Source organism: Bos grunniens, chromosome 3 (genome assembly GCF_055505025.1).
Source record: "Bos grunniens cultivar Pamir isolate PY7600 chromosome 3, Bosgru_T2T1.0, whole genome shotgun sequence".
NCBI classification, from domain to species: Eukaryota; Metazoa; Chordata; class Mammalia; order Artiodactyla; family Bovidae; genus Bos; species Bos grunniens.
This window is the reverse complement of record NC_141167.1, coordinates 103,638,645-103,665,127: the sequence shown is the minus strand read 5'-3', so window position 1 is coordinate 103,665,127 and position 26,483 is coordinate 103,638,645. Positions and strand designations below refer to the sequence as shown.

Genomic DNA, 26,483 nt, shown 5'->3' with positions numbered 1-26,483 from the left:
ATACATTATCTCATTGAGTTTCTTGCTGTTAACCCCATGTTACAACATAAAATAAGACGGAGGCTCAAAACCAGAGTGGGCGTTAATCAGGGGGTGAGAGGGAAACCGAACACACGCATAGGCAGAGATGTGAAAGGGCTTAATCTTTTCCGGGAGCAGAGTGGCCACACTGTTGGATAAGAGCCGGAAGTAGGACACCAGCTGGATGGAAAGGAAAGGAGGGCCCAGAGCATCTGGAGAGTTACATACTGGGTTGTGTACTTTAGCCTATAGAGTAATGGTTTCCAAAACTATATCCCTCGAAACCCTATTGCCTGGGATATTCAAACATCACCTCCTTGGAGAGCCATGCCTGCAGACAGTATGAGTTGCTCTGTCTTGGGTCACTTCCAGTCCTTTCGCCCTGCCGCCACCGTTGCTATTGTGTTAAATTCATGTCTTTGCAGGCACAAAAGCTGGAAGAAGATGGTTCTCAGAGTCAGGGCACTAGCCTTTGAATCATGAGTATGCTATTTACTGTTTTTGAGCCTCATCTCTTTTTCTTAATCTATAAAATGGGGTTAATCTGTAAAATAAGAACCCCATAGAACTATTTACTGTGATAATGAGAGTAACGTTTAACAGGTAGTAGATTGTAAATACATTTTTGCTTCCTTTCCCTCACCATCTTACTGATAAGAGGATTCCTTAAAAACTTTGAGTCAGGTTTTAAAAGATTGTTTATCTTTGCTGCTGCTGCTGCTAAGTCACTTCAGTCATGTCTGACTCTGTGCGACCCCAGAGATGGCAGCCCACCAGGCTCCCCCGTCCCTGGGATTCTCCAGGCAAGAACACTGGAGTGGGTCGCCATTTCCTTCTCCAATGCAGGAAGTGAAAAGTGAAAGTGAAGTCCTCAGTTGTGTCTGACTCCTAGTGACCCCATGGACTGCAGCCCACCAGGCCCCTCCGTCCATGGGATTTTCCAGGCAAGAGTACTGGAGTGGGGTGCCATTGCCTTCTCCGTGTTTATCTTTAATTCTTAACCATTTGGGCTATGTGGGGGTGGGGGTTCTGAGGAGACATCAGTCTGGACCTTCCACTTATCTTTTGCTGCAATCAGAGTCATTACACCTTTACCTGCTGTATATATTGGAGGTAAACAATCAATTTCATCTGAAAACTATATTATGCTGCCTAAAATAGTTTGACCTTTTTAAGAGACAGTTAGGGCATCATTGACCATTTAAGCAAAGAAGGGACGTGATGAGATTTACATTTTAGAAAGATTCCTCAGTTTAGGTGGCCTTAGGTGCCTTGACTTGATTACATGATCTGATGTCTGTGGTGACAACCAGGCTACAAGTCTGATGTGAGGATCAGAGTGGGACTAGGGGGAGCTCTTTTGTTAATGAGTTTGTAATGGTTGAAACGTGATTGAAGGTCTTCCCTTGACAGAGGCTTTTCTGGACTGGAGAATTCCTTGTGCATTTCTGGACTCTGCTCTCATCTGCCCAAACACCTCCTCACCATACTGCCTGCCTGCCTGAGGATTCAGGCATGCTCAGGATTCCTTCTGTCTTGGGTGTGCCCTTAATAGAAGGGTGAGGAACCAACCAGGCCAGCACTGGCATGTATGAGATTCTTATCAAGTTAATTCCTAAGAGATGAAATAAAGGAAAACAAGGATTTTCATTATGACGGAGCAGTGAGATCTTTGAACCATCTTCCTATGGGCCAGAACACCAGTGTGTGGGCAGACTGGTGGCAAAACAGCCTAGGGAGAGGATTCATGGTCCTCTCAAGGGCAATGGGATTCACATTTGGACTGCTGAAGGACCATGATGCTTGTGCTTGGCTTGGGATGGAAGTCATGACCTGCATTCAGTGATGGCCCTGTGGGTCCGAACCCATCCCAATTAGGGGATAGAAGAAAGAGACACGATTTACTCAGCATAGCACATCCCCAACTCTTGCTTCTGGGACTGACATGGCCTCAAATCCAGTCCCACTTCCCTGTCTGTACAGTGTGGACTAGAGACATAGGCCCACCTCGTTGTATAGGATGGTGGTTTGAAAGAAGAAAACAACACCAGCATTGAGTGGGGTTCTGTGAGCTGTAGGTACAGCATAAGCGTTATCATTCTTTATCGCAGTTTCCAATGTTCACCAGCTGCTGAGTCTTATTCCTGTGGGACCAGGGGACACACAGCAATGTAATCTGGTACCAACATTATGGCCCCTCTTTTCTTTAGGCTCCCATTATATAAAACTCCCTTGGAATGAAGTAGCAGGTCACCCTAGGGCACAGGCCCAGTCCTGACATTGACCATCTGTGGGTCACTTGCCTCTTCCAGGCTGCAGTGTCTTCACTTGTAAAATGAGTGTTGTTATTGTTCTTATCTTGATCTCTCAGGTAATGATGGGGGCTGCTTGATCTTTTTAGGACCTGAGTGACTTTCTGATTTATCATTTTTGATGGTTGTGTTGGTAACAAATGTAAGCATCTTCCTTTGAATCCTGGGCTCCACCCTGACCCTCAGTTGACCTCAGTGAGTTGAGCAATAACTAAGACCTCCTGAGTGTGTGCTCTATCACACACTTGTGTCTGACTCTTTGCAACCCTATGGACTACATAGCCTGCCAGGCTCCTCTGTCCATGGGATTCTCCAGGCAAGACCACTGGAGCAGGTTGCCATCTTCTCCTCCAGTGGATCTTCCTCACCCAGGGACGGAAAACTGCATCTCTTGCATCCCCTGCATTGGCAGGTGGATTCTTTACCACTGAGCCACTGGGAAGCCTACTAAGACCTCTAGGGCTTACATTTACAAATGTCACCATCAAATGACACCTTTTAGTCCTAAGGTCAGAAAAGATACAGAGAGATCACCTTGCCTACTCCTTTTCCTCCAGGCAATGATCCCAAGAAGATATTTCTGAACCTACCAGGAAACGAGACACTGCAGCCTATAGTGACAGGGCTTTCCTGCTCCTGTATAGCTTCATCCCTCTCTTCTGATGCTCACCAAAGGGAAAAGAATAGATCTTTGACTCTGTCATCCTACCATTCTTAGAGATTTCCGTACTCATAATATCTCTGGTTCATCACAACCCCATGCCAAAGACTTCACCATCCTTCTCTCCACTGTGGCAAAGAGACATAGTCCAGTAGATCATATCCTTCAGCTTGCCATGAACACATCTTAAAAAAATCCAGTACAATATTGTAAAGCCATTAACCTCCAATTAAATATAAATAATTATTAAAAAGAGAAGAAAAAGGCAGGGATAGTGATACCACCCCTCCCTCAAAAAGTCTGCTTCAATTTGGATCAGGAGGTTATCTTGACCTAGGAAGGCCTGTCCTCTAAACTGTTAGAGGATAGGGCTCAGGTATGATGAAGGCTTAGGCAAGTGCTCAGTGTGGGGCCTGCAATTCTTCTCTGCGGCATTAGGAATTTCTGCTCTGCCAGTCTGTGAACCTGTAGCTCTAAGCCATTCAAGGTTTAGGGAAGTAGTCCCATAAGGGAAGTCTGTCACATTCCTCCACATTTATACTACATTTCACCAGTTTTACTCTCTCCCCTGAACAACGCTATGAGTTTAGTGTTACGGGCTATGAAAAAACAGAATATTGGTAAGTTTATGTGTAGTGAAGATCACACAATTCTAGGTTTCTAAGTAAGAGGGCCAACCCAGCAAGGAGTTTCATGAAGCAAGGAAAGAATTCTTTCAGTCTTGCCCTTGGTGCTGTTACAGATCAGAGACTTGAAACCTGGCTGTGCATGTGAGCCGTTTGCGGGAAGGACTTTTTTAAAATGCACATTCCCAGCTATGACCTATTGAGTTGTCTCTGAGAATTGGGTCCTAAGCATTCTCACTGCTTAAATATTCTCTGGGTGATGCCACTAGTTTGAGAAACATAGTTCTAGAGGGTTCTGGTAGTACCTTGGAATGAAAGTCAGCCCATGGAACATTCTGGCAACGCTGCTACCTTTCTCCAAGCTCATCCAGGGATCTTCATAGGCTATTACAAGATATAAGGAGCACAGGCAAGTTACAAACTCATTCAGCCTTGGAGGAGTCTTAGCAAACATCTACTCAGGTGCCAACATCCTCTCCCCCATGTGCCTGATGCTGCACTTCTGGCCTCAAATAAAATGCTTTAATTTGGATAACGCATTACCTCACAAACTAGGCCATTACTCTTCTGCTATTTTTGTTAGAAAATAACTCTAATTTTATAAGCCCGTCAATATATCTGACTTGGCAAACCAAAATCTTATAGGTCTCTGCCTTTACTTACCATCTTTGAATCTACCAAATTGTGTTGTTTTATCTCCCCAGTAAATATCAGTTGAATATACAAATAAAATTGGTAATGGGATTCCCAGGTGGCTCAGAGGTAAAGAATTCACCTGCCAAGGCAGGAGATGCAAGTTTGATCTCTGGGTTGGGAGGATTCCCTGGAGAAGGAAATGACAACCCACTCCAGTATTCTTGCTTGGAGAATTCTATGGACAGAGGAGCCTGGTGGGCTATAGTCCCTGGGGTCACAAAATAGTCAGACACAACTTAGCGACTAAATAGCAACAACAACAATGCAAAAAAAAAAAAAAAAGAAAGAAAGAAAGAATGATAGTACCTCAAGAAGCAGTTCTTGATATATTAGTCAGTAGAATGAGTGAATTAATTACAAATAAAATATGTCATTTGACTTGGTTAAGTGTCTATATTTCACACCTAAGAGTTGGAGGATCAGATGAGCCACTTCACAGAGTTAAAATTGTGACAGAAGTAGGATGAAACTCAAGGTCAGTTGATTCTACCCAGTGTTCATCCTTGGGGTGGAGAGGTGACGCGGGGCTGAGAGGCAGCACCGTCATTCTGAGAGCATGGCATAGGGGCTAAATGTCTAGTATCTGCACTCAGACCGCCCAGCTTCGAATCTGGGTCTCATCACTTAGCAGTTGTGCAGCGTTAGGTTTGTCACGTCTCTGTAATTGATCACTCATTCGTAAAAGGATGATAAAATCGCATCTGCTTCATAGAGCTGTGAAAAGTCGCTCAGTCATGTCCGTCTCTTTGTGATCCCGTGGACTGTAGCCTGCCAGGCTCCTCTGTCCATAGAATTCTCCAACCAAGAGTTTGCAGGTGGATTCTTTACCAGGTGAGCCATCAGGGACGCCCAAGAATACTGGAGTGGTGTTCCTTCTCCAGGATAACTTCCCCACCCAGTAATTGAACCTGCATTGCAGGTGGATTCTTTGCCAGCTGAGCTACCAGGGAAGTCTGGCATCCTGACTCCACGGGGTCACAAAGAGTCGAACACCACTGAGTGACGAACAACAACAACATAGAGATGTCTTGAGGATTAAGTAAATGATATGTGTACAGAGATTAGCAGTGTGCTTGTACATAGTAGGCTCTCTATAAATACAGATTGTTGCTGTTGTTTTTTGTGTTGCTGTTCTTATTATATTATTATCTGGCTAGTCCAGTGTCCCTCAGTAATTACAATCTATATTTTTATTTCTCTAAAGATTTATAAATATTAGTGGATATCACAAGAACATGTCAGTGACTGGCAAAAGCTGGTTTCACAACATTCTCCTACAACCTCTAACAGGACCACCGCCACCACCTACAAATATCCCCGTGAGTCATGCTTGAGTTGGGCTATAGCTGTGGCATTGGACATTGGGATGGATCAGGCAAGGATTCAGGGTTGACTGGAGCCATATATTTGAAGAATCACTCTCGTAAAGCTGTAATGAGGAAAGTTCCCTAAAAATCATTTGCCTGTATTCTCTGAGAGCAAACTTATTAACTCAGCACTAGAGAAATGAGTAGAGTTAGTGGTAGATCCAGGCAGGGACTCAGTTTGCCTGGGGTTCAGAGTGTGTCAATCCCTCCACTTCATGGGCAATCAAAGCAGGACAGAGAGAACCTGTTAGAGATAAGGGGAGAACTTCTAGGACCTCAATCAGAAGAAGAATGGAGACATCCAAAGGTCCGTGTTGGGAGGGTATATTGAAGCTCCAGAGAGGAAGATTGGGATCAGTGAGAATCTAAGGACTTGAAGGACTGGCAGAGCTGCTGAAGACAGAGCAGTCTAGGAGTTAGATGCAGTTAGAGCAGTCTTGGGTTTTAGATGATGCCTCAGCAGGATGGTTAAAGGAGCAGAAATGATAATCCACTCCAATATTCTTGCCTGGAAAACTCCAAGGACAGAGGAGTCTGGCAGGTTACTGTCCATGGAATCACAAAGAGTCGGACATGACTGGCATGCATGAACAAAAAAGATTTATTTAGACCCCTTTATCTTTTTCGAGCATCATTTCACACCAGAATGAAGAACAGGAGTATTTTATTATCTGTATTTCACATATGGATGAATTACAATCCTTGTGAACCGAGCAATGACTAAACTTGCAAGACCTTCGGTTTTCAGGTTTCCTTATACTTTCCACTGACCCTCTCAGCATTTTGTTTTAATATGATTTGCTTTTTTCAGTGGGAGGTAAAGCAATACTGGTTGTTATCCATCTGTAATTTTGTTCTAGTAATGTTTTTAAGTGTATCACTGATCATTGCAAGCAATTTCTTTTAGAATCCATTGTTAGGAGGAACAAGCCTTCTCTTGAAGACTATATATGTCAGATAATTTGTATCTAGATTTTACCTACTAGGACGTTCAGAACTGCCCACCATTTTGAGATATAGTAACTACTTAGGTCACAGGTTTAATACTTGTGTTCTTTTATCTACCCACAGGCTCTCCTGCTTCCCATGTGCTATAATACTTGTAGTTTTAAGACAGAGATGCTATGTCCTCTCCTGTTCTAGTTCATAGAGAGAATCCAGACTGGTCCTAACCCATGCCCAGGAATGGAATGAGGCTTTCTCATGCCCACAGTCCCACACAAGCTGTTTGTGATCTCATGCTTTTTGCCTAAGCCGTGCGATGAACTTGTTGACGGAAAATGAGTATGCTAAGGTGGGATGCCAGGAGGAGGAAGTTGAGACATCTATGTTTGGCAGATGATTTCTGGGGGTGGGGAGTAGAAGTCCTCATGGAATGACAATCCATTTCAGTTTAGTCCCTTGGCTTTCAGGATGTCTGGTCTCTATCTTGACCCATACTTATATAACTTCAAGGACTCTGGCTCCCCATTCTTTCCTCTTTAATCAGTAGTTTATATAGCCTCCGGAGGCAAGAGAAAAAGTTTCTTACATAGCACGAACTTCCTCCTGGGCTTTCATAATTTTGTTTTCAAAACAGAATGCACACTATTCTTGCATACTGGGAATGAACAAATAAGTGAGACAGAAGGTGGGAACTGGATTTCTCAGTGCTGGAGGAGAAGATTATAGATAAGCAAAAAATTAGGCTAGGACAAGCCATGTGATACTGAATTAGAGTTGAAGACATCGGTATGAATTTATAGGCAGCTGAATATAGAGATAAATGGAAAACTATTGAAAGAATTATAGACACATGTCTATACACATATATATTTCGAAGCTCCATCCATTGAGAAGGATAAGAAGCAGTGATATCCCAGTAGCACTGAACACAACCAACACTCAGATCTTAGTTCATAATATACTTTCCCAGTAAAACAAACTAAGATTCACAAGACAAATAGATGAATGTAGGTCTGGGGTAAAGAATACACAAAATGAACCTGAATCATCTTAAAATGTCATAAAATAAGGAAGTGCTTAAAAAGGAGTCCAGTAGCTTGTTACCAAAGGAATATTGAAGCTCACTGAAAGAGCTGCCAAAGTTGGAATAATATGAGCAACAAAATAAATAAATTGGCAATGGATTAACACTCAAAGTATCATATCAATAGATACCAGTATCTGTGAGTACATACTGATATAAATAAATGATTGAGTAAACTAGGTGGGGTACTCTTCCTACAGAAAAATTCCTAAGAATTGATATAGATACTTTCCTCTCAAGAAGATGAGCCCAAATCTCTACTCCTTTGAATGGGTTGCTCATAATGACTTCCTTCCAGAGAGGAATACAGAGTGGAAGGAAAAAGAATAACTTTAAAGTGGAGAAACCTGACAAACACTCCCTCAGCTGGGTGATAAAGGTCATTATCAACAGTGATGTCATATGGATAGTATCTACCCTGGATATGATGGGATGAGAATGGCATTTTACCCCTGCAATCCTCCTTCCCCTAATCCATCATCTCATTCTAATCATGAGAAAAACACACACAAATCCCAACTGAGAGACATCCTACAAAATGCCTGACTGGTACTCCTCACGACTATACGGGTCATCCAAGATAAGGAGAGTCTGAGAAGCTGTCACAGTCGAGAGGAGACTAAGGAGACAAGACAAGTGAATGTATGTGGTGTCCTGGATGGAATCCAGGAACATGAAATAGACACTAGGTAAAAATTAAGGAAATCAGGATTCAGTATGGACTTCAGTTCATAATAATGTATCGATATTGATTCTTTAAGTGTAACAAATATGCCATACTAATGTAAGATCTCAACGACAAAGGCAACTGTTACAGGGGATATGGGGAATTCTCTGTACTGTCTTTGCAACTTTCTTATAAATCTAAAATTATTCTAAATACAAAGCCTATTAAAAAAAAACAGACATAAAAAACAGACTTGTGAATACAATGGGGGAAGGAGAGAATGAGATGAATTGAGAGAGTAGCATGGAAACATATACATTACCATATGTAAAATCGATAGCTAGTGGAAAGTTGCTGTGTGCGTAGGGAGCTCAAATCAGATGCTCTGTGACAATCTAGATGGGTGGGATGGGATGGGAGGGAGATTCAAGAGGGAAGGAACATACATATACCTATGGCTGATTCAAGTTGATATTTGGCAGAGACCAACACAAAATTATAAAGCAATTATCCTCCAATTAAACTAAATAAATTTTAAAAATAGAGTATACCCCAAATGTAAGGTATAGCTAACAATTGAGCTAAATGTGTCAAAACACGTTATCTACAATATCACCCATAACCCCCTCCACAGTTTCGGAAACAGATACTCTTATGTTACTTTATTTCTAAATGACGAAACCGAGGCACAGAAAAGCATAGAAACTCGAGTAAGGTGACAGAGTTATTAGAGATTTGAAATGGGTTCCCTCTGACCAAGAGTTGAACTTACACTTGATCTGTTAAGGAAGGTTTGGCCTGGGACTCATACAAGGGTGTAGAAATGGGATGTGGCTTTATTGATTTTTAGAAAAAATAATATATTTAAGTAAAAATTAAAAACCAAGTTATTAAAATAGCTTGTAATATGAAAAATGCCTCATTCTAAATAACCTGTTTATACCTTACAGACATGTCTATATACTTCCCCCAGCGAAACACAGTGAATGAAGCTCATGTTCATCAACCCCTCCCTCCCTCCTCCTTACTTAGACATGGTTTTATTTTTCAAGTACCATGTGCATGCGTGCTAAGTGACTTCAGTCGTGTCTGACTCTTTACAACCCTATGCACTGTAGCCAGCCAGGCTGCTCTGTCCATGGGATTCTCCAGGCAAGAATACTGGAGTGGGTTGCCAGTCCTTCTCCAGGCGATCTTCCTGATCCAGGGATCAAACCCACGTCTCTTGTGTCTTCTGCATTGGCAGGTGGGTTCTTTACCACCCTACCGCTGTAACTTTAAACATTATAACTAAAATTCTCTCTCTTCACTTGCCAAGTTTAGACAGTATTTCTTGACTTCCTACTAAATAAGAGAGAAAATTAGCACCCCATACTTTCTTTCACCATAGGATGATTTTCTTTTATTGTTTTATTTGTGACAGTTTTATAGACAGAAACAAAAATTACTTTTATTAATGTTTGTGCTGAATCATGAAGTGTACAGTATCTAGTAATAAAATTTGGTCTGCAGATGTTGTGAACTAAAAGTTGTTGAAATCTCATTAGACCGAGGGAGTAAGCTTGGACAGAGGAGTCTGTCAGGCTACAGACCGTGGAATCACAAAGAGTCACATGCAACTGAGCACGCACACATCACATCCGCCACAATACTGCATTTGACACTTTCTGAAAATTAGATAAAAGAACATATTAAATTTCAAATGCTCTGCCAACATAATTTTCTTCTAATTGGAAAGTATTTAAAATGTGTAAATATTTAACACTTGTTAAAACCATAAAATTAGATACAGTCTAAAGAAAAATGATGTTACCGCTTACTGATTTTTGCTAGCCCTATAAACTTGTTGAAGAAGGCAATGGCACCCCACTCCGGTACTCTTGCCTGGAAAATCCCATGGATGGAGGAGCCTGGTGGGCTGCAGTCCATGGGGTCGTGAAGAGTCAGACACGACTGAACAACTTCACTTTCACTTTTCACTTTCATGCATTGGAGAAGGAAATGACAACCCACTCCAGTGTTCTTGCCTGGAGAATCCCAAGGATGGGGGAGCCTGGTGGGCTGCCGTTTATGGGGTCACACAGAGTCGGACACGACTGATGTGACTCAGCAGCATAAACTTGTTAAAATTTTGAATATAGGACAATTTGCACAAAATGTGAAGTCTTTGTTTTTTGTTGTTAAATAAATAAATGTACAATGTATGTGGCTTTCCAGGTGGCTCAGTGGTAAAGAATCCACCTGCCAAAGCAGGAGACATAGGAGACTAGGGCTCGATTTCTGGGTCAGGAAGATCCCTTGGAGGAGGAAATGGCAACACACTCCATATTCTGCCTTGAAAACCTAGTGGGCTACAGTCCATTGGGTCACAAAGAGTTGGACACGACTGAGAGACTGAGTATGTATGCACAATGAATATACAATGTTAAAATGAATCAGTACTAAAGCCACAGACAAAGACATTCATAGTATTGATATTTTTGATGTATAAACATTTGGAAAATGTGAAGATGCCAAATGTAGACCTTTACCAAGAAACAATATCAAATTACTAGTTTATTTTCAAAGTAGTAATCTTGAAGTCAATTTGATACAGACTAAACAGTGTGTCAACAAAATACTATATAAATTATACAATTAGCACAGGGAATCCAAGTGCTGAATAGGGAAATCTGAATAGGTCAAAATATTAAGGATTACTCTTGTCAAAGGAAATGTGTTTCTGCTAAAACTTTTAAAAAGTCTTTTGTTTTTTGTCTGTTTGTTTGGAGAATGTCTGTTTTCAATAAAGAGCAGAAATAAAAAATGGAAAAAACATATTCTTAGATATTAAGCTTTATACAATCACCTAAGCATTAATATTTTGCTTGTTTCCTAGAGAAAAATGAGATTTCATTTGCAGAAATCTCTCACACAAATGTAAATGAATATCTAAAGTAAAAAAAAAATTTTAATCTATCAACTAAATATGAAAGTTTAAGCAATGGTATATCAAACTTTCTAAGACATTGCTTTGTACAACATAAAGCACACTTTTTCCCTCAAAAAAATAAAGCATCTAATCTTCTTCTGAGAATATGATTTCATGACAGTAAAGTAGGTAGACACTTGTCAAGTTTCTCAAAAAATGTTTCTTTTCACAAGACAGATTTTTTTTTTTCTGTAGCTAGGGTAATTTTTTAACATAGTACTCCTTCTTGCTCCCCAAAAAAGTATTCCCCCAAATCATTTTCTTAAATGGAAGCACTGTAATTGATACCAAGATGCAGTGTTCATGGAGGGTCTGAAAGGAAAAAAAAACTTCATAATTCCTGGCATTGAATGAACTATTTACAAAACAGAAGAAGACTCACAGGCATAGAAAACAAACTGTGGTCACCAAAAAGGAAAGAGAGTAGAGAAGGGGTAAGTTAGAAGTTTGGGATTAGCAGATGCAAACCACCATACGTATAAAATAAACAACACGGGTTTCCTCTGTAGCATAGGAACCTATATTCAATACCTTGTAATGAGCCATAATGGAAAAGAATATAATACATATGTATGTAAATGAATCACTTTACTGGAGACTTGAAACTAACACAACACTGTAAATCACTGTACCTCAAGAAAAAATTCAAAAGTAGAATTCCAATTCTAAAAATCTATCTTAGAAAAATGGCTAATAATAATCACCAACAACAGAGTTTATTTTACTGCTGTTTAAACAGCAAAAGAGTGGAAACACATAAGTGCCAGGTATCAACGAAATAGTGGCACAAATTCATTTATGGTGTATTCATCCAATAGAGCAAAATAGTGTTTATCAATATTTATGAGCATAGAAGGGTATTGTACATTAAAAAGTTGTAAAATATTCTGAACTAATCTTATTTTGTGATTTTTATAAAGTATGGAAATAGATCCATAAAATTATTAGCAGTGGTTATTTTTAGGTGATAAGATTTTTGGTTGGTCTTAATCATCTTCCTTATCTACATTGACATATCTTGCATACATAAAAGTATATATCACTTGTTTTATGAGAAAAAATACATTTAAAATTATAATTATATGTAATTATGCTGTTGATGTTTAGTTGCTAAGTCGTGTCCGACTCTTTGCGACCCCATGGACTGCAGCGTGCCAGGCTTCCCTGTCTTACACTGTCTCCCGGAGTTTGCTCAAACTCATGTTCATTGAGTCAGTGATGCTATCTATATGTCTAGATATAGATCTTTCACAACAGAGGCAAAATCAGGTCTTAGCAATGAGGAAGATGGTTATACTCTGGAAATAAGCAACCTAAGTATAGGAAATGATAGGCTGATATTCTGCTCTGAGCCTGGGCAATATAGCCTACTGAGTTGGGTACCTGATTAAAAAATATTTTCAGTATCTCCCAGAAAATGAGAATCAGCTAAAATTTTCACATGGAACTTATATTGATATGCAACAGAGTTGCACCTCAAGGCCCTTCGGTCCTCTATACTTCCCCTCAGATACTCCCAGTCCCAGACTGAGAGACCCTGCACTTGGGTACAATCTTTTCCTTGCTGGAGTTTTATATCTTAAGTTCAGCAAATTCAACCAGTTTGAGTTTTCACCAGGAATTGTAGTTACAGACTGCCCCACATTATCATTTTATACCTGGGAATCCAGCCAAATTGAAAATCATGTCATTAAGAAATACCTCATTTACCTTGCATTTGTCATCTGTGCTGTATCCTCTTACTAGAAGATTCTTCCTCCTCATCCCACCCCCAGCATCAAAGTCTGCTTATCTGTTTCTTTTTTTAAATATTTTTTTTAATGTGGACTATTTTTAAAGTCTTTAATTTGTTACAATATTGCTTCTGTCTTTTCTTTCTTCAATTTTTTTTTTTTTGGGCCAAGAAGCATGTGAGACCTTAGCTCCCTAAACCTCCTTGTGTGTGCATGCTCAGTCATGTTCGATTCTGTGGGACCCTGTGTACTTTAGCCCACCAGGCTCTTTTGTCCATGGGATTATCCCGGCAAGAATACTAGAGTAGGTTGCAGTTGCCATTTCCTCCTCAAGAGGAGCTTCTGGTGCAGGGGTTGAACCTGCATCTCCTGTGTCTCCTGCACTGCAGGCAGTTTCTATTCCATTCAGCCACTGAGGAAGCCCAGGGATCAAACCCACACCCGCTGCATTGAAAGCGAAGTCCCAACCACTGAACCACCAGGGAAGTCTCAAAGTCTGCTTATCTTTAAGTGGTGGCCGTTTAGTCACTAAGTCGTGTCCGACTCTTGTGACCCCATGGACTGTAGCCTGTCAGGCTCCTCTGTCCATGGGATTCTCCTGGCAAGAATACTGGAGTGGGTTGCCATTTCCAAGGACCTGTTTACATGCTTCCTACCCCAGGAAGCCTGTTCTCTTCTCCCACAAGTGGTGTGCTCTGTTTTGCATTTTTCCTTCCGAGGCCCAGGAAGCCACCTTAGATTTACACCATCAGGATGAGTCTCTCCCTGCTGTACTTGCCTTTTCATACTATTTTTTCTCCTTTGAGTTCTTATAGACACAAAGAAAAAAATAAGTACGTCAATCAGCTTAAAACTGTATTAGTCCACCTATTTCCATCTGAAGTGTGCATTGCTTCTTCCAGTAGATTGTAAGTTTCTCTAGAGCAGAGACAAATCTCCTACTTATATTTGTGAACACAGAGCCCAGTACACAGTAGGTTTTGAACACTTTTTTATTACACTGAAGCCTTCAATGCTAGAATCAGGGGATGACACAGGACAATGGCAGTGAGGATGCTGAGAACTCAGACAGAAGTCTCAAGCCACCTGTCTCTCTTAGGTGGAAAGCAAGAGAGGCAGCCTGCACCAGCAGAGGTGTTAGCATGTCTGAGCAGAAAACCCAAGTGTTTACAGCAGCCACGGCTCCAGAGCAGCGGTGTTGGTGCTGAGCTGAAGGGGTGGGTGGAAGACAGAAGCTGAAGTACAGCTTAGCAGAGTTCTTGCCTCCTAAGTGTAGGGGCGCCAGGAGCCCAGGTACAAGGGAGGAGACTGTGCTTCCCGCAGAATGAGTGTAGGAAACCAGGGTGGGCCTGTCTCCTTAACACTCTTCAACATTCCTCCTCCTTGATATGGTGGGTTGTGCCACCACTGAGGCAGCGGGGCTTCCAGAGGGCCCTCGAAGAGCCAGCTAGGCTCTGATCCCGGGGCCTGATCCCTTGGGAACCAGAACCACAGTGTCCTGCATAGGGAGGGCAAGGAGCAGAGCAGGAAACTGGGAAAGGAGTTGGGCGTTGGGGAGGGGGGCATCTGAGAGCACCCGGAGACCCGTGGTTTTGCTGATTCTGTTGTGACATGGCCTGGCTAGCCCGTGGAACCTGGAAGGAAAAAGGACATTTGGTTAGATCAGGAACCCAGTGGGCTTGGGTGTCTGTTTCTCTGCTTCATGAGCTGGAGCTGTCTCATGGAGCCTAGCATTTACAGCCTGCTAAAATCTACCCCAGGAGGGGAATAATGGATTTGAAAGGGGAGTGAATTGTGGTAAGAACTCTCAGGGGACCCTATGGCAACAATCAAGCAAATCACTTACTCTTTATCTTAGACAATAAATAAATAAATAAATAAACCACAACCTAGTTGAGCTGGCAGTCCACATTTCCCAGGTCAATGTCCCCAATGGTCAAGGGTTAAGGAGGTCTGAGTCTCTACCCATTCGTTACTCAGTCTTGCTTTACCCTGATGTTCCTAAGCCTGCATATACCTTCTCTGCTCTTCTAGCTTCTGTGGCTTTCTTCCATGTTAGATCATGTGGGGTCTTTTAAAGGGATCCATTTCCCTTTCCTTCTCCCTGCCCCAAACCTCTCCTTCCTGGTGTATCTATTCTCTTGGAAGAAGCCAGAGAAGGAAATGGGGCTCCTTTAGTGGCCTCTGAGTGAGGGACCTCCATGCATCTCCCCACCCAGACATAGCTTTGCTCTAGAGGAAGACGTGTGGATAACTTACCCCAGGAAGAGTCTGGAGGCCTGTGGGGTTGGGAAGGAAGAGGCATTTTATACCTACTCCAATTAAAGCCTCCAGGCTACTTGTTATTGGAGGGCAGCCATGGAGTGGTTTATTTATCTGGATGTTTCACAATTCCCAGGGCTGGATTCCTCAGCTACACACACGCAACTGGATGTATGTCAAAGGGATTTGCATATGAGTGAGTGACCGAAGATTAGGGCTTTCAGGTTGGACTGAGTGGAGGTGTACACTGACCAAGTCTAGATGACATCCCTGGGGGAGTTGAATGCGGACACGACAGTTCTACCTGGGATTGGATATGGAGGGATCAAGTTCAATACCATCCAAGCGTGAGGACAATCCTTCTTGTACCCCTGCTCCTATCACCCATGACTTTCATCATCCAGCTCAATGCCATCGCCTCCATGGAAAGTAGCTTGGTCTCCCAGCCACATGCAAGCCCTCCACCCTCTGAACTTCATAGATGCCTCTCCACAGCCTTTACAGCTGTTCATGGTCAAGGACCTAAATTCTTGTCCTAACTCCACTGATAAACAGTTTTTTGATGACAGGGACCTTATCTTTATCACATCTGCATTCCTAGAGCCTGATGCTGTCCCTGACATAAAGAAGATACACATAAATATTTGTCAAATGAAATAATCTAAGTGCTATTAGAACAGACTTTGAGTTTGGGGAGAACAAAAGACAGGAGGAAAACAAGATCCTGCTCATGTTTGTTTTGTGGATCAGATCTCAACTACTTGCATTCACATCCTTGCCTAATAATGTTTCATAGAGTGCAGAGAACACTGTGGATGGACCTCATCTTATAGAACAGGCCAAAAATAGTGTGGAAAGTAAAACACTAATACACCTTGCCATCTCTTAAAAGGCAAAAAGGGAGCTATTTATGTCATCAAGAGAAGGAAATGGCAACCCACTCCAGTGTTCTTGCCTGGAGAAACCCAGGGATGGGGGAGCCTGGTGGGCTGCCGTCTATGGGTTCGCACAGAGTCGGACATGACTGAAGTGACTTAGCAGCAAGAGAACTTAGGGAAAAGCTGTCCAGAGTGAAAATTTTTTCTTCATCTTTCATGAAAATGTGTTGTCTGTCCTTAGAGTGGGGATACTCTCATCTAAATACAGTCCCTAACTTCTGGATGTGCCCATCTCAGAATTACTGCTGACACGCAGTTAAGTAAAAAAGGTCCTGATGAAGTTCCTTGATCTTAGGGGTGATGTTTTGCCTGACTCTGCATTTGCAATGCTTGACACCCAGTAGGGACTCAGGCGGAGAAGGCAATGGCACCCCACTCCAGTACTCTTGCCTGGAAAATCCCATGGATGGAGGAGCCTGGTGGGCTGCAGTCCATGAGGTCGCTAAGAGTCGGACACGACTGAGCGACTTCACTTTCACTTTTCACTTTCATGCATTGGAGAAGGAAATGGCAACCCACTCCAGTGTTCTTGCCTGGAGAATCCCAGGGACGGGGGAGCCTGGTGGGCTGCCGTCTCTGGGGTTGCACAGAGTCAGACACGACTGAAGCGACTTAGCAGCAGCAGCAGCAGCAGCAGCAGCAGGGACTCAGGAAACTGTTGAGTAAAAGAAAAAGATGAACAATTACAGGGGATATTCTGATTAAGGAGCAGTCTTCAAAGGCTTCAGTCACATAGAGGACAAAAAATAGGTAGGACTGATATGTGGGGTGAGGGATTAGTACCTAACCAGGGTGGTAAATAGGACAAGAATAGGAGCACCTGCTGGCGCCCCAAGCTCAACAGGTCAGGATTATCAGGGCTTACTTGCTTCATCTGGGAAGGCTCCCTGGAGGAGGCAGCCTTGATGTGTAACTTGGATGAAAGTGGAGAAAGATCCCTGTGAGTAGGACAGAGAGAATGATATGAAACCCATCTCATCTCATTAGAACAAGACCCTAGAGAGAGAGCTTCCCAGGTGGCACTAGTGGTAAAGAACCCACCTGCCAATGCAGGTGATGTAAGAAATGCAGGTTCAATCCCTGGGTTGGGAAGATCTGGAGGAGGGCTGGGTTGGGAAGATCTCGTGGAGGAGGGCATGTCAACCCACTCCAGTATTCTTGCCTGGAGAATCCCATGGACAGAGGAGCCTGGAGAGCTACAGTCCATGGGATTGCAAAGAGTCAAACATGACTGAGCAACTTTCAATTTCACTAGAGACAAGAGAGCACCTGGTTAATGGGGCCTTGTAGATTAGACCCTTCTTTCCTCACTTTCTCCCTCTCTTCCTCTTTATCCTTCTCTTACTCTTCTCCTTCCCCTCAGGCATCAGAAAAACCATGAACTGCTCCTCAGAAAGGCTGCAGACACACCAAGCATTCGCAGAAGGGCAAAGGAACTCTGTCTCAGTTTACCAGTTGTTCCTTATCCCCACCCAGAACCCATCAAGTAAACCTACACTCACAAATGAGTTTCCTTGAGGTCAACTAGAATCTGCCCAACCCCTACTGCCCCTATGAAAGGGCTAAAGAGTCTTTCTGGGGCTCTGCCCTGGATGAGCTAGGCTTCCCTGATACCTCCACAGCTCCCTGAGCCACTCCTCATGATAACTGTCCACAAGAATCTCTAGGTCCCATCATTTTCAGCACAAAGAAATTTCATAACATGTAGGATGGTACTGAGAGAGTCATTTCCTAGGCAAGTTGATAAGAAGTCTAGGGGCCCCAAGGAAAGAGGGGTCTGGAATTCTCAAGGAGGAAGAAAGGACAAACTTTTTTGTCCCTCTACATTCCTTAGGATTATATAACAATAATGTATCCTGCTTGAGGACAGTCTCTGGAAAAAAACCTTCTGGCTAATCATGTTATCTTAAAATGTAAATTACAGGAGTTGGTCTAGTGAGGTCTTTACAATCTCCAGCCATTCTTTTGATTCACTGTAATAACTAAAGAAATAGAGGAAAACAACAGAATGGGAAAGACTAGAGATCTCCTCAAGAAAATTATAGATACCAAGGGAACAGTTTATGCAAAATAGGCTCGATAAAGGACAGAAATGGTATGGACCTAACAGAAGCAGAAGATATTAAGAAGAGGTGGCAAGAATACACAGAAGAACTGTACAAAAAGATCTTCACAACCAAGGTAATCACGATGGTGTCGATCACTCACCTAGAGCCAGACATCCTGGAATGTGAAATCAAGTGGGCCTTAGAAAGCATCACTATGAACAAAGCTAGTGGAGGTGATGGAATTCCAGTTGAGCTATTTCAAATCCTGAAAAATGATGCTATGAAAGTGCTGCACTCAATATGCCAGCAAATTTGGAAAACTCAGCAGTGGCCACAGGACTGGAAAAAGTCAGTTTTCATTCCAATCCCAAAGAAAGGCAATGCCAAAGAATGCTCAAACTACCACACAACTGCACTCATCTCACACGCTAGGAAAGTAATGCTCAAAATTCTCCAAGCCAGGCTTCAGCAATACGTGAACTGTGAACTTCCAGATGTTCAAGCTGGTTTTAGAAAAGGCAGAGGAACCAGAGATCAAATTGCCAACACCCGCTGGATCATCAAAAAAGCAAGAGAGTTCCAGAAAAACATCTATTTCTGCTTTATTGACTATGCCAAAGCCTTTGACTGTGTGGATCACAATAAACTGTGGAAAATTCTGAAAGAGATGGGAATATCAGACCACCTGACCTGCTTCTTGAGAAACCTATATGCAGGTCAGGAAGCAACAGTTAGAACTGGACATGGAACAACAGACTGGTTCCAAATAGGAAAAGGAGTACGTCAAGGCTGTATATTGTCACTCTGCTTATTTAACATATATGCAGAATACATCATGAGAAACACTGGGCTGCAAGAAGTACAAGCTGGAATCAAGATTGCCGGGAGAAATATCAATAACCTCAGATATGCAGATGACACCACCCTTATGGCAGAAAGTGAAGAGGAACTCAAAAGCCTCTTGATGAAAGTGAAAGAGGAGAGTGAAAAAGTTGGCTTAAAGCTCAACATTCAGAAAACGAAGATCATGGCATCTGGTCCCATCACTTCATGGGAAATAGATGGGGAAACAGTGGAAACAGTGTCAGACTTTATTTTTCTGGGCTCCAAAATCACTTCAGATGGTGATTGCAGCCATGAAATTAAAAGACGCTTACTCCTTGGAAGGAAAGTTATGACCAACCTAGATAGCATATTGAAAAGCAGAGACATTACTTTGCCAACAAAGGTCCGTCTAGTAAAGGCTATGGTTTTTCTAGTAGTCATGTATGGATGTGAGAGTTGGACTGTGGAGAAGGCTGAGCGCCGAAGAATTGATGCTTTTGAACTGTGGTGTTGGAGAAGACTCTTGAGAGTCCCTTGGACTGCAAGGAGATCCAACCAGTCCATTCTGAAGGAGATCAGTCCTGGGTGTTCTTTGGAAGGAATGATGCTAAAGCTGAAACTCCAGTACTTTGACCACCTCATGTGAAGAGTTGACTCATTGGAAAAGACTCTGATGCTGGGAGGGATTGGGGGCAGGAGGAGAAGGGGACGCCAGAGGATGAGATGGCTGGATGGCATCACCGACTCGATGGACATGAATTTGAGTGAACTCCAGGAGTTGGTGATGGACAGGGAGGCCTGGTGTGCTGCAATTCATGGGGTCGCAAGGAGTCAGACAGGACTGAGTGACTGAACTGAACTGACTTGAACTGAATAACTAATTAGAGAGTATATAATTCCATTGCTAACACTAGCAAGGGAGTACTCTTTCTGCCCCATTCTGATGCCTATGTCAGAAACTTTCTCTATCTCCTTTATACTTTAATAAAACTTTATTACACAAAGCTCTGAGCAATCAAGCCTCGTCTCTGGCCCCAGGTTGAATTCTTCTCCTCTGGAGGCCAAGAATCCCAGCGTCTTTTGGTGTGTCAACAACAAGCTTTCAGTACTGGGGATTGACACCACCAGAATTGGCCTTTTCAATGGAGGAGATTAGCATCTAGCTTTGCTCATCCCCTAAAGTGAGCTTGCTTGAGACCAACAGAGCTTCTCATCCTCCAGCTAGACTTATAAGTCCAGTCAGTTCCAGGTCAGGACTCCAGAAAGTTAATGTTCTCCTTCTCTTTTCCTGGTTCAGATTGTATTTATGAGTTTGATATTTATTAAGACCTGAAGCCAAATATGGCCTCTGTACCCCAACACAGAATTAAATCTCAGAGACAAGTTTGGGATGAAGTAGAACAGAACTTTCTTAGTTTTGGCTTTTCTTTAGTTTTGGCAGGCAAAGGGGGCCACAGTGGGCTAATGCCCTTATAAGTGTGTGTCTCCACTTGGAGAGTGTAGTGAGTTTTATGGTAATGGTTCAGAGAGGGAGTGAACATTTTGTCAATATTCTGATTGGTTGGTAGTGGGCTAAGTGGGAGTCAGCATCATCAACCTTCAGGTTCCAACTGGTCTGGGGTCTTCATGCTTGCGGACAGCACACCATCATTAATCTTCATTAATTTCCCCCACCTGGGGGATTTCAGTATCTGCAAAACAGCTCGAGGATATTGTTTTGTGTGCACCTTGATAGGGAGTCAGGACCTTGCCCCAGGGCTGTACCACTGTTTCTCTTGACTGTTTGCTTCTCCCTGTCTCTCATCCTTCCCTTCCCTGATCAACAATTGCTTGAATCTGCACATTGGAACTCAGGTCATAGAGGCTGAATGAAGGCTATTTCCTGTAATCAAAGAAATGGGGGACACAAAGTCTCTGTGCCCAGGAGCCCCTCAGGGCCTTAGTTGGTATCAGCACCTACTATATTCTGGATACAAACAGAATGTGAGTCCCATCTTATTCTTCGAAGTTTTCACACTAGAGAGAATATAGACACACTGGTATCTAACACAAGATTGTAAGTGAGAGATGGACAAACAAAGGGAGGCAGGTGAATTCTGGTTATGAGCTGAGAATAGAAATGTACCATGTTAGAGTGATGGTATTTTGAGTAATGTGGTTCCCCTATTGGCATCCAGCTTTGACTAGGGTCAGGACAGCCTGTTGCTGAGAATTACCCATTCCCTTCTCACTCCTTAACCCCTATATGTGACTCTTTCTCTGAGCAATAGACATTTCCTTTCTCCCTCCCTCCCTTCTTCCCTTTGTCACTCTCTCTTTCCCCTTTTTCTTTCTTTCCTATCCTTTTTCTTTCTTTCTCCCTCTCTTCCTTCCTCCCTCCCTCTCTTCTTTCCTTTATTCCTTCCTATCTTTCTTTCTGCCTTTTTCTTTTGTTCTAAATCCTTTTCTGAGAGTACCTTTTCTGTAATGGGCTCCCTGACAATACCTGATCAAGAAAATCTTCAGAATAGTCATTGCTTGCCATGCATACAACTTATCACACACAATTGCTTTTATGTGAGAGTGTAAACATTTCAAGCACGGGCTGTTGACTTAAAATATTGTCACAACCTAAAAGTTGAGAGTTATGTTTCATTTGATGGGAATTTTTCAGACTTCAAGCTCAAGAGATAACATCTCAAGTAACCCTGAGAGAACTACTCCAAGGAGATGGGAGGAGGAGTCAGGTTGCCTAGAAGTTTGCAACAAAGGACAGATAGTCTGAACATCAGAAGTATTTTGTGAAGTAAAGAAAACCAGATATCCCAAATTAAGGAATTAGCACTTTTCTATGTATGGGAATATGCGAGCGTCTGGGCTCGCTGAAACCATTCCTTTCATATGCATCTCAGCCATCTGGGGCCAGCATCCTGTGTTTTTCACATCCTGAGTTCCTCAGTGCTCATAGTAGGGAGTAGCTGCAGTCTAATGGCTGCCAGTTTGCACAGGTATTCTTCTCCTTCCTGAATGCTCTTAGGGCTCAGGAATTCACATTTGCAGAACTGGCATGGCTGAGGAATGTGAAATCCTTGTTTACTGATATGACAGGAAATACTCCATTTCTCGGAGCTATGGCTCATACATCTTCTCTCTCCTTTCAGGGTGCACAAGGGTTAATTGCCATGCTAGTTGAATAACTAGTTTCAAAAAATTCCTATCACAAACTTTTGCCAAAAGGAAAAAAAAAAAACATTTACCCAGAATGCTTTTCAAATATTATGTCCTAAGTTGATTAATTTCAGGTGAATATGAACTCAGCCACAGCAAGATCAGACACAGTGAGGTGGGGTTGTCTACATCACACCGTAGACACCTCAACTACATTTCCTGAACACTGTGATATTTCTTCTTAAAATGTGTCAGCAAATATAGTTTAGAGGGAGTGTTCAGGACATCTATCCTATGGCTCTCACAGTTACTTCTTATTTCAGAGCCCATCCATGTTCTTTTTTTCTAGAAAGAAAGGCTAAGAGATTTTCTGGTCCTAGAGTTTTCCTCCAAGTAGGACCATAGCCAAATCACCAATTACGCTGACTTGTACACAAGGCTATAATGTTATGAGGATTAGCTAGTTAAAGGAGACCATAGGGTCTAAGATGATGGAATTCCAGTTGAGCGATTTCAAATCCTGAAAGATGATGCTGTGAAAGCACTGCACTCAATATGCCAGCAAATTTGGAAAACTCAGCAGTGGCCACAGGACTGGAAAAAGGTCACTTTTCATTCCAATCCCAAAGAAAGGCAATGCCAAAGAATGCTCAAACTACCACACAATTGCACTCATCTCACACACTAGGAAAGTAATGCTCAAAATTCTCCAAGCCAGGCTTCCGCAATACGTGAACCATGAACTTCCAGATGTTCAAGCTGGATTTAGGAAAGGCAGAGGAACCAGAGATCAAATTGCCAACATCAGCTGGATCATGGAAAAAGCAATAGAGTTCCAGAAAAACATCTATTTCTGCTTTATTGACTATGCCAAAGCCTTTGACTGTGTGGATCACAATAAACTGTGGAAAATTCTGAAAGAGATGGGAATATCAGACCACCTGACCTGCTTCTTGAGAAACCTATATGCAGGTCAGGAAGCAACAGTTAGAACTGGACATGGAACAACAGACTGGTTCCAAATAGGAAAAGGAGTACATCAAGGCTGTATATTGTCACCCTGCTTATTTAACTTATATGTAGAGTACATCATGAGAAACGCTGGACTGGAAGAAGCACAAGCTGGAATCAAGATTGCTGAGAGAAATATCAATAACCTCAGATATGCAGATGACACCACCTTTATGGCAGAAAGTGAAAAACTCAAAAGCCTCTTGATGAAAGTGAAAGAGGAGAGTGAAAAAGTTGGCTTAAAGCTCAACATTCAGAAAACGAAGATCATGGCATCTGGTCCCATCACTTCATGGGAAATAGATGGGGAAACAGTGGAAACAGTGTCAGACCTTATTTTTCTGGGCTCCAAAATCACTTCAGATGGTGATTGCAGCCATGAAATTAAAAGACGCTTACTCCTTGGAAGCAAAGTTATGACCAACCTAGATAGCATATTCAAAAGCAGAGACATTGCTTTGCCAACAAAGGCTATGGTTTTTCCAGTGGTCATGTATGGATGTGAGAGTTGGACTGTGAAGAAGGCTGAGCGCCGAAGAATTGATGCTTTTGAACTGTGGTGTTGGAGAAGACTCTTGAGAGTCCCTTGGACTGCAAGGAGATCCAACCAGTCCATTCTGAAGGAGATCAGTCCTGGGTGTTCTTTGGAAGGAATGATGCTAAAGCTGAAACTCCAGTACTTTGACCACCTCATGTGAAGAGTTGACTCATTGGAAAAGACTTTGATGCTGGGAGGGATTGGGGGCAGGAGGAGAAGGGGATGACAGAGGATCAGATGGCTGGATGGCATCACCGACTTGATGGACATGAGTTTGGGTGAACTCTGGGAGTTGGTGATGGACAGGGAGGCCTGGTGTGCTGCGATTCATGGGGTCACAAAGAGTCAGACAGGACTGAGCAACTGAACTGAACTGATAGGGTCTGAATGCTTGGTTTCAATTTTAGAAGAAATTATCAGCAAAAAGTGAGCTTAGTGTAAGCTTTCCTGCACCAGAGGGGTCAGTCTCTTTTCTTCTCCTCTCACCATCCAAGAAAGAAAAGAAAAGCTCCTGAGATTTAGAGAAAAAGAATTAAAACTGTGCTTAGAGGTTACATTGTTTAAACTCCTCATAAAATAACTTTTAAAGAATAAATTATTAAAGAAATATATAAATACTTAAAATCTTGAGACACAGTCTTTTTAAACCTCAAAGGAAACCTAAATCAGATTAAACAAAAGACCTTAAAGGAAGGCTATCAGAGTGATAGCATGAAAAGCTCCATGGACCCTCCCCTCCAGAAAAACATCTGTAATTGTTGAAGATTACTTTAAAAAAGTATTTAAAGTCTATGTAAATTGTCCTGGAGACATACAACAAATGCAGAAACTTTTAGTCAAGTGTGTGAGTGCATGCTTAGCCACTCAATTGTGTTCAACTCTTTGCAACCCATCGGACTGTAGCATGCCAGGCTCCTCTGTCTATGGGATTTTTCAGGCAAGAATACTGGAGTGCATTGCCATTTCCTTCCACGGGGGATCTTCCCAACCCAGGGACTGAATTTGCATTTTCTGTGTCTCCCTGTGTCTCCTGCATTGCAGGTGGATTCTTTACCTGCTGAGCCATTGGGGAAGCAAGAAAATCTACTAAATCTCAGTCACAACAAAAAAATCTATGACCCTAGGGTGCACCTGGTCTTAACTGGACTATTGCACCTCTCAGAGAAATAGGATCCTTTTGTCTGAGAATTCCAGTTTAGATGACATGGTAGTCACGTGTCCCTTTGGTCACTGATAAGCTCTGTGCTTATTAGTATGCTAGCTGGCCTTATTGGAGGGGTCCCACCAATATGTGTGATGTTTGACTTCTCTCATTACTGAAACCAATGGGGATGCATCCCTCTTCTAGTTTCCTGGACTATCTCAGGAGGAAGTGCATGCTGAGGATCCGTGCACTGCATGACCCCTCTCTGGACTTTGAATCTTAAGTGACAGACTAAAGACATAGGGACATCTAGAGGTCATGTTAATTACAGCAGCTGAGAGGCCTGAATCATATTATTCCTGTGATGTGTTCCTACTGTCTACCCTACCAGACACTTGTGTCTTTTAATTAAAATACAAATTCAAAGTATTGGCTATTTATCCAGTTGATAATAAGACTATCGAGACATGATAAACTAGAAGTTAACAATGATTAAATCTTATGTGAAATTTGTAATTGGAAAAAATTTAATGAAAATGCAAGATTTCCTTACAAAATTTAGAGTTGAAATATTTGACCTGAAAAATTGGACTTGGGACTCAAGGAGAGAAAAGGGAGACTTGAGTACTTTTGAAAAAGTCCCTGATTCCTCTTATAGGCATTTTAAATTTTGTGATCTTTGCTGCATGCTATGGCATGCATGTTCCTAGTTAGAATTAGCTAAGATTCCTGGTTTATTTGCAGAAAGTTCATATTTAACTTTCTAAACAAATGTTTTGGTTAAAGGAGAAAAGAAAGTTGGGGGTGAGTTGGGGTAGTATCACAAAGGATAGGAGGAAGAGGAGACCAATGGAGGGATGGAATAGATATCCGTCAAATCTGTCTTGCTCCAGGGACCATTGGATCCAGAAGAAAACCTACAGTCCAAAGCTCGATCTTCATGAAAAACATTAGGACATTGTGCTTAAGCAGAGCTGCCTGGAATTCATCTGAGAAATGGTGCCAAAGTAAGAGGCAGGCTTCTCTGGTATCTCAGCCATAAAGAATCCTCATGCAATGTAGGAGATGCAGGTTTGATCCTTTGGTCAGGAAGATCCCTTGGAGGAGGGCACCGGCAACCCACTCCAGTATTCTTATCTGGAGAATCCCATGGACAGAGGAGCCTGGTGGGCCAGAGTCCATAGGGTCACAAAGAGTCAGACTCAACTGAAGCAACTGAGCAGGCACACACAAATAAGAGGCAGGACCATTTTTCTTGCCCCTACTCCCATTCTCAATCGTATCATCCAGCACATATTTGATTTCCAAGGTCTCAAGCAGCAAGAGAATGGGTGACAGTGAAAAGAATACTGGGGCACAAGCAGGCAAGGAAGAGTCCAGAACAAAATGGTGAGCAGATTTTTGTTTTATTGTTTCATTTGAGGCTGCAGATGCAAGGAGATTAACTGGGGAGTAAGTTAGAGTCTCTGGTTTGGGGATTCCAGGGC

General features: G+C 42.3%; 1 protein-coding gene across 1 annotated transcript; it reads right to left on the bottom strand.

The window, feature by feature from the left end:
• Nucleotides 1–14,059: 14,059 nt before the first annotated feature.
• Nucleotides 14,060–15,364, bottom strand: LCE6A (late cornified envelope 6A). The gene is made up of 2 exons (XM_086394508.1): nucleotides 15,343–15,364; nucleotides 14,060–14,717 (listed from the first exon to the last, which is right to left on the bottom strand). The coding sequence occupies exon 2, from the start codon at nucleotides 14,694–14,696 to the stop codon at nucleotides 14,451–14,453; it is 246 nt and encodes an 81-aa protein (XP_086250634.1). The 5' UTR covers nucleotides 14,697–14,717; nucleotides 15,343–15,364; the 3' UTR covers nucleotides 14,060–14,450.
• Nucleotides 15,365–26,483: the final 11,119 nt, after the last annotated feature.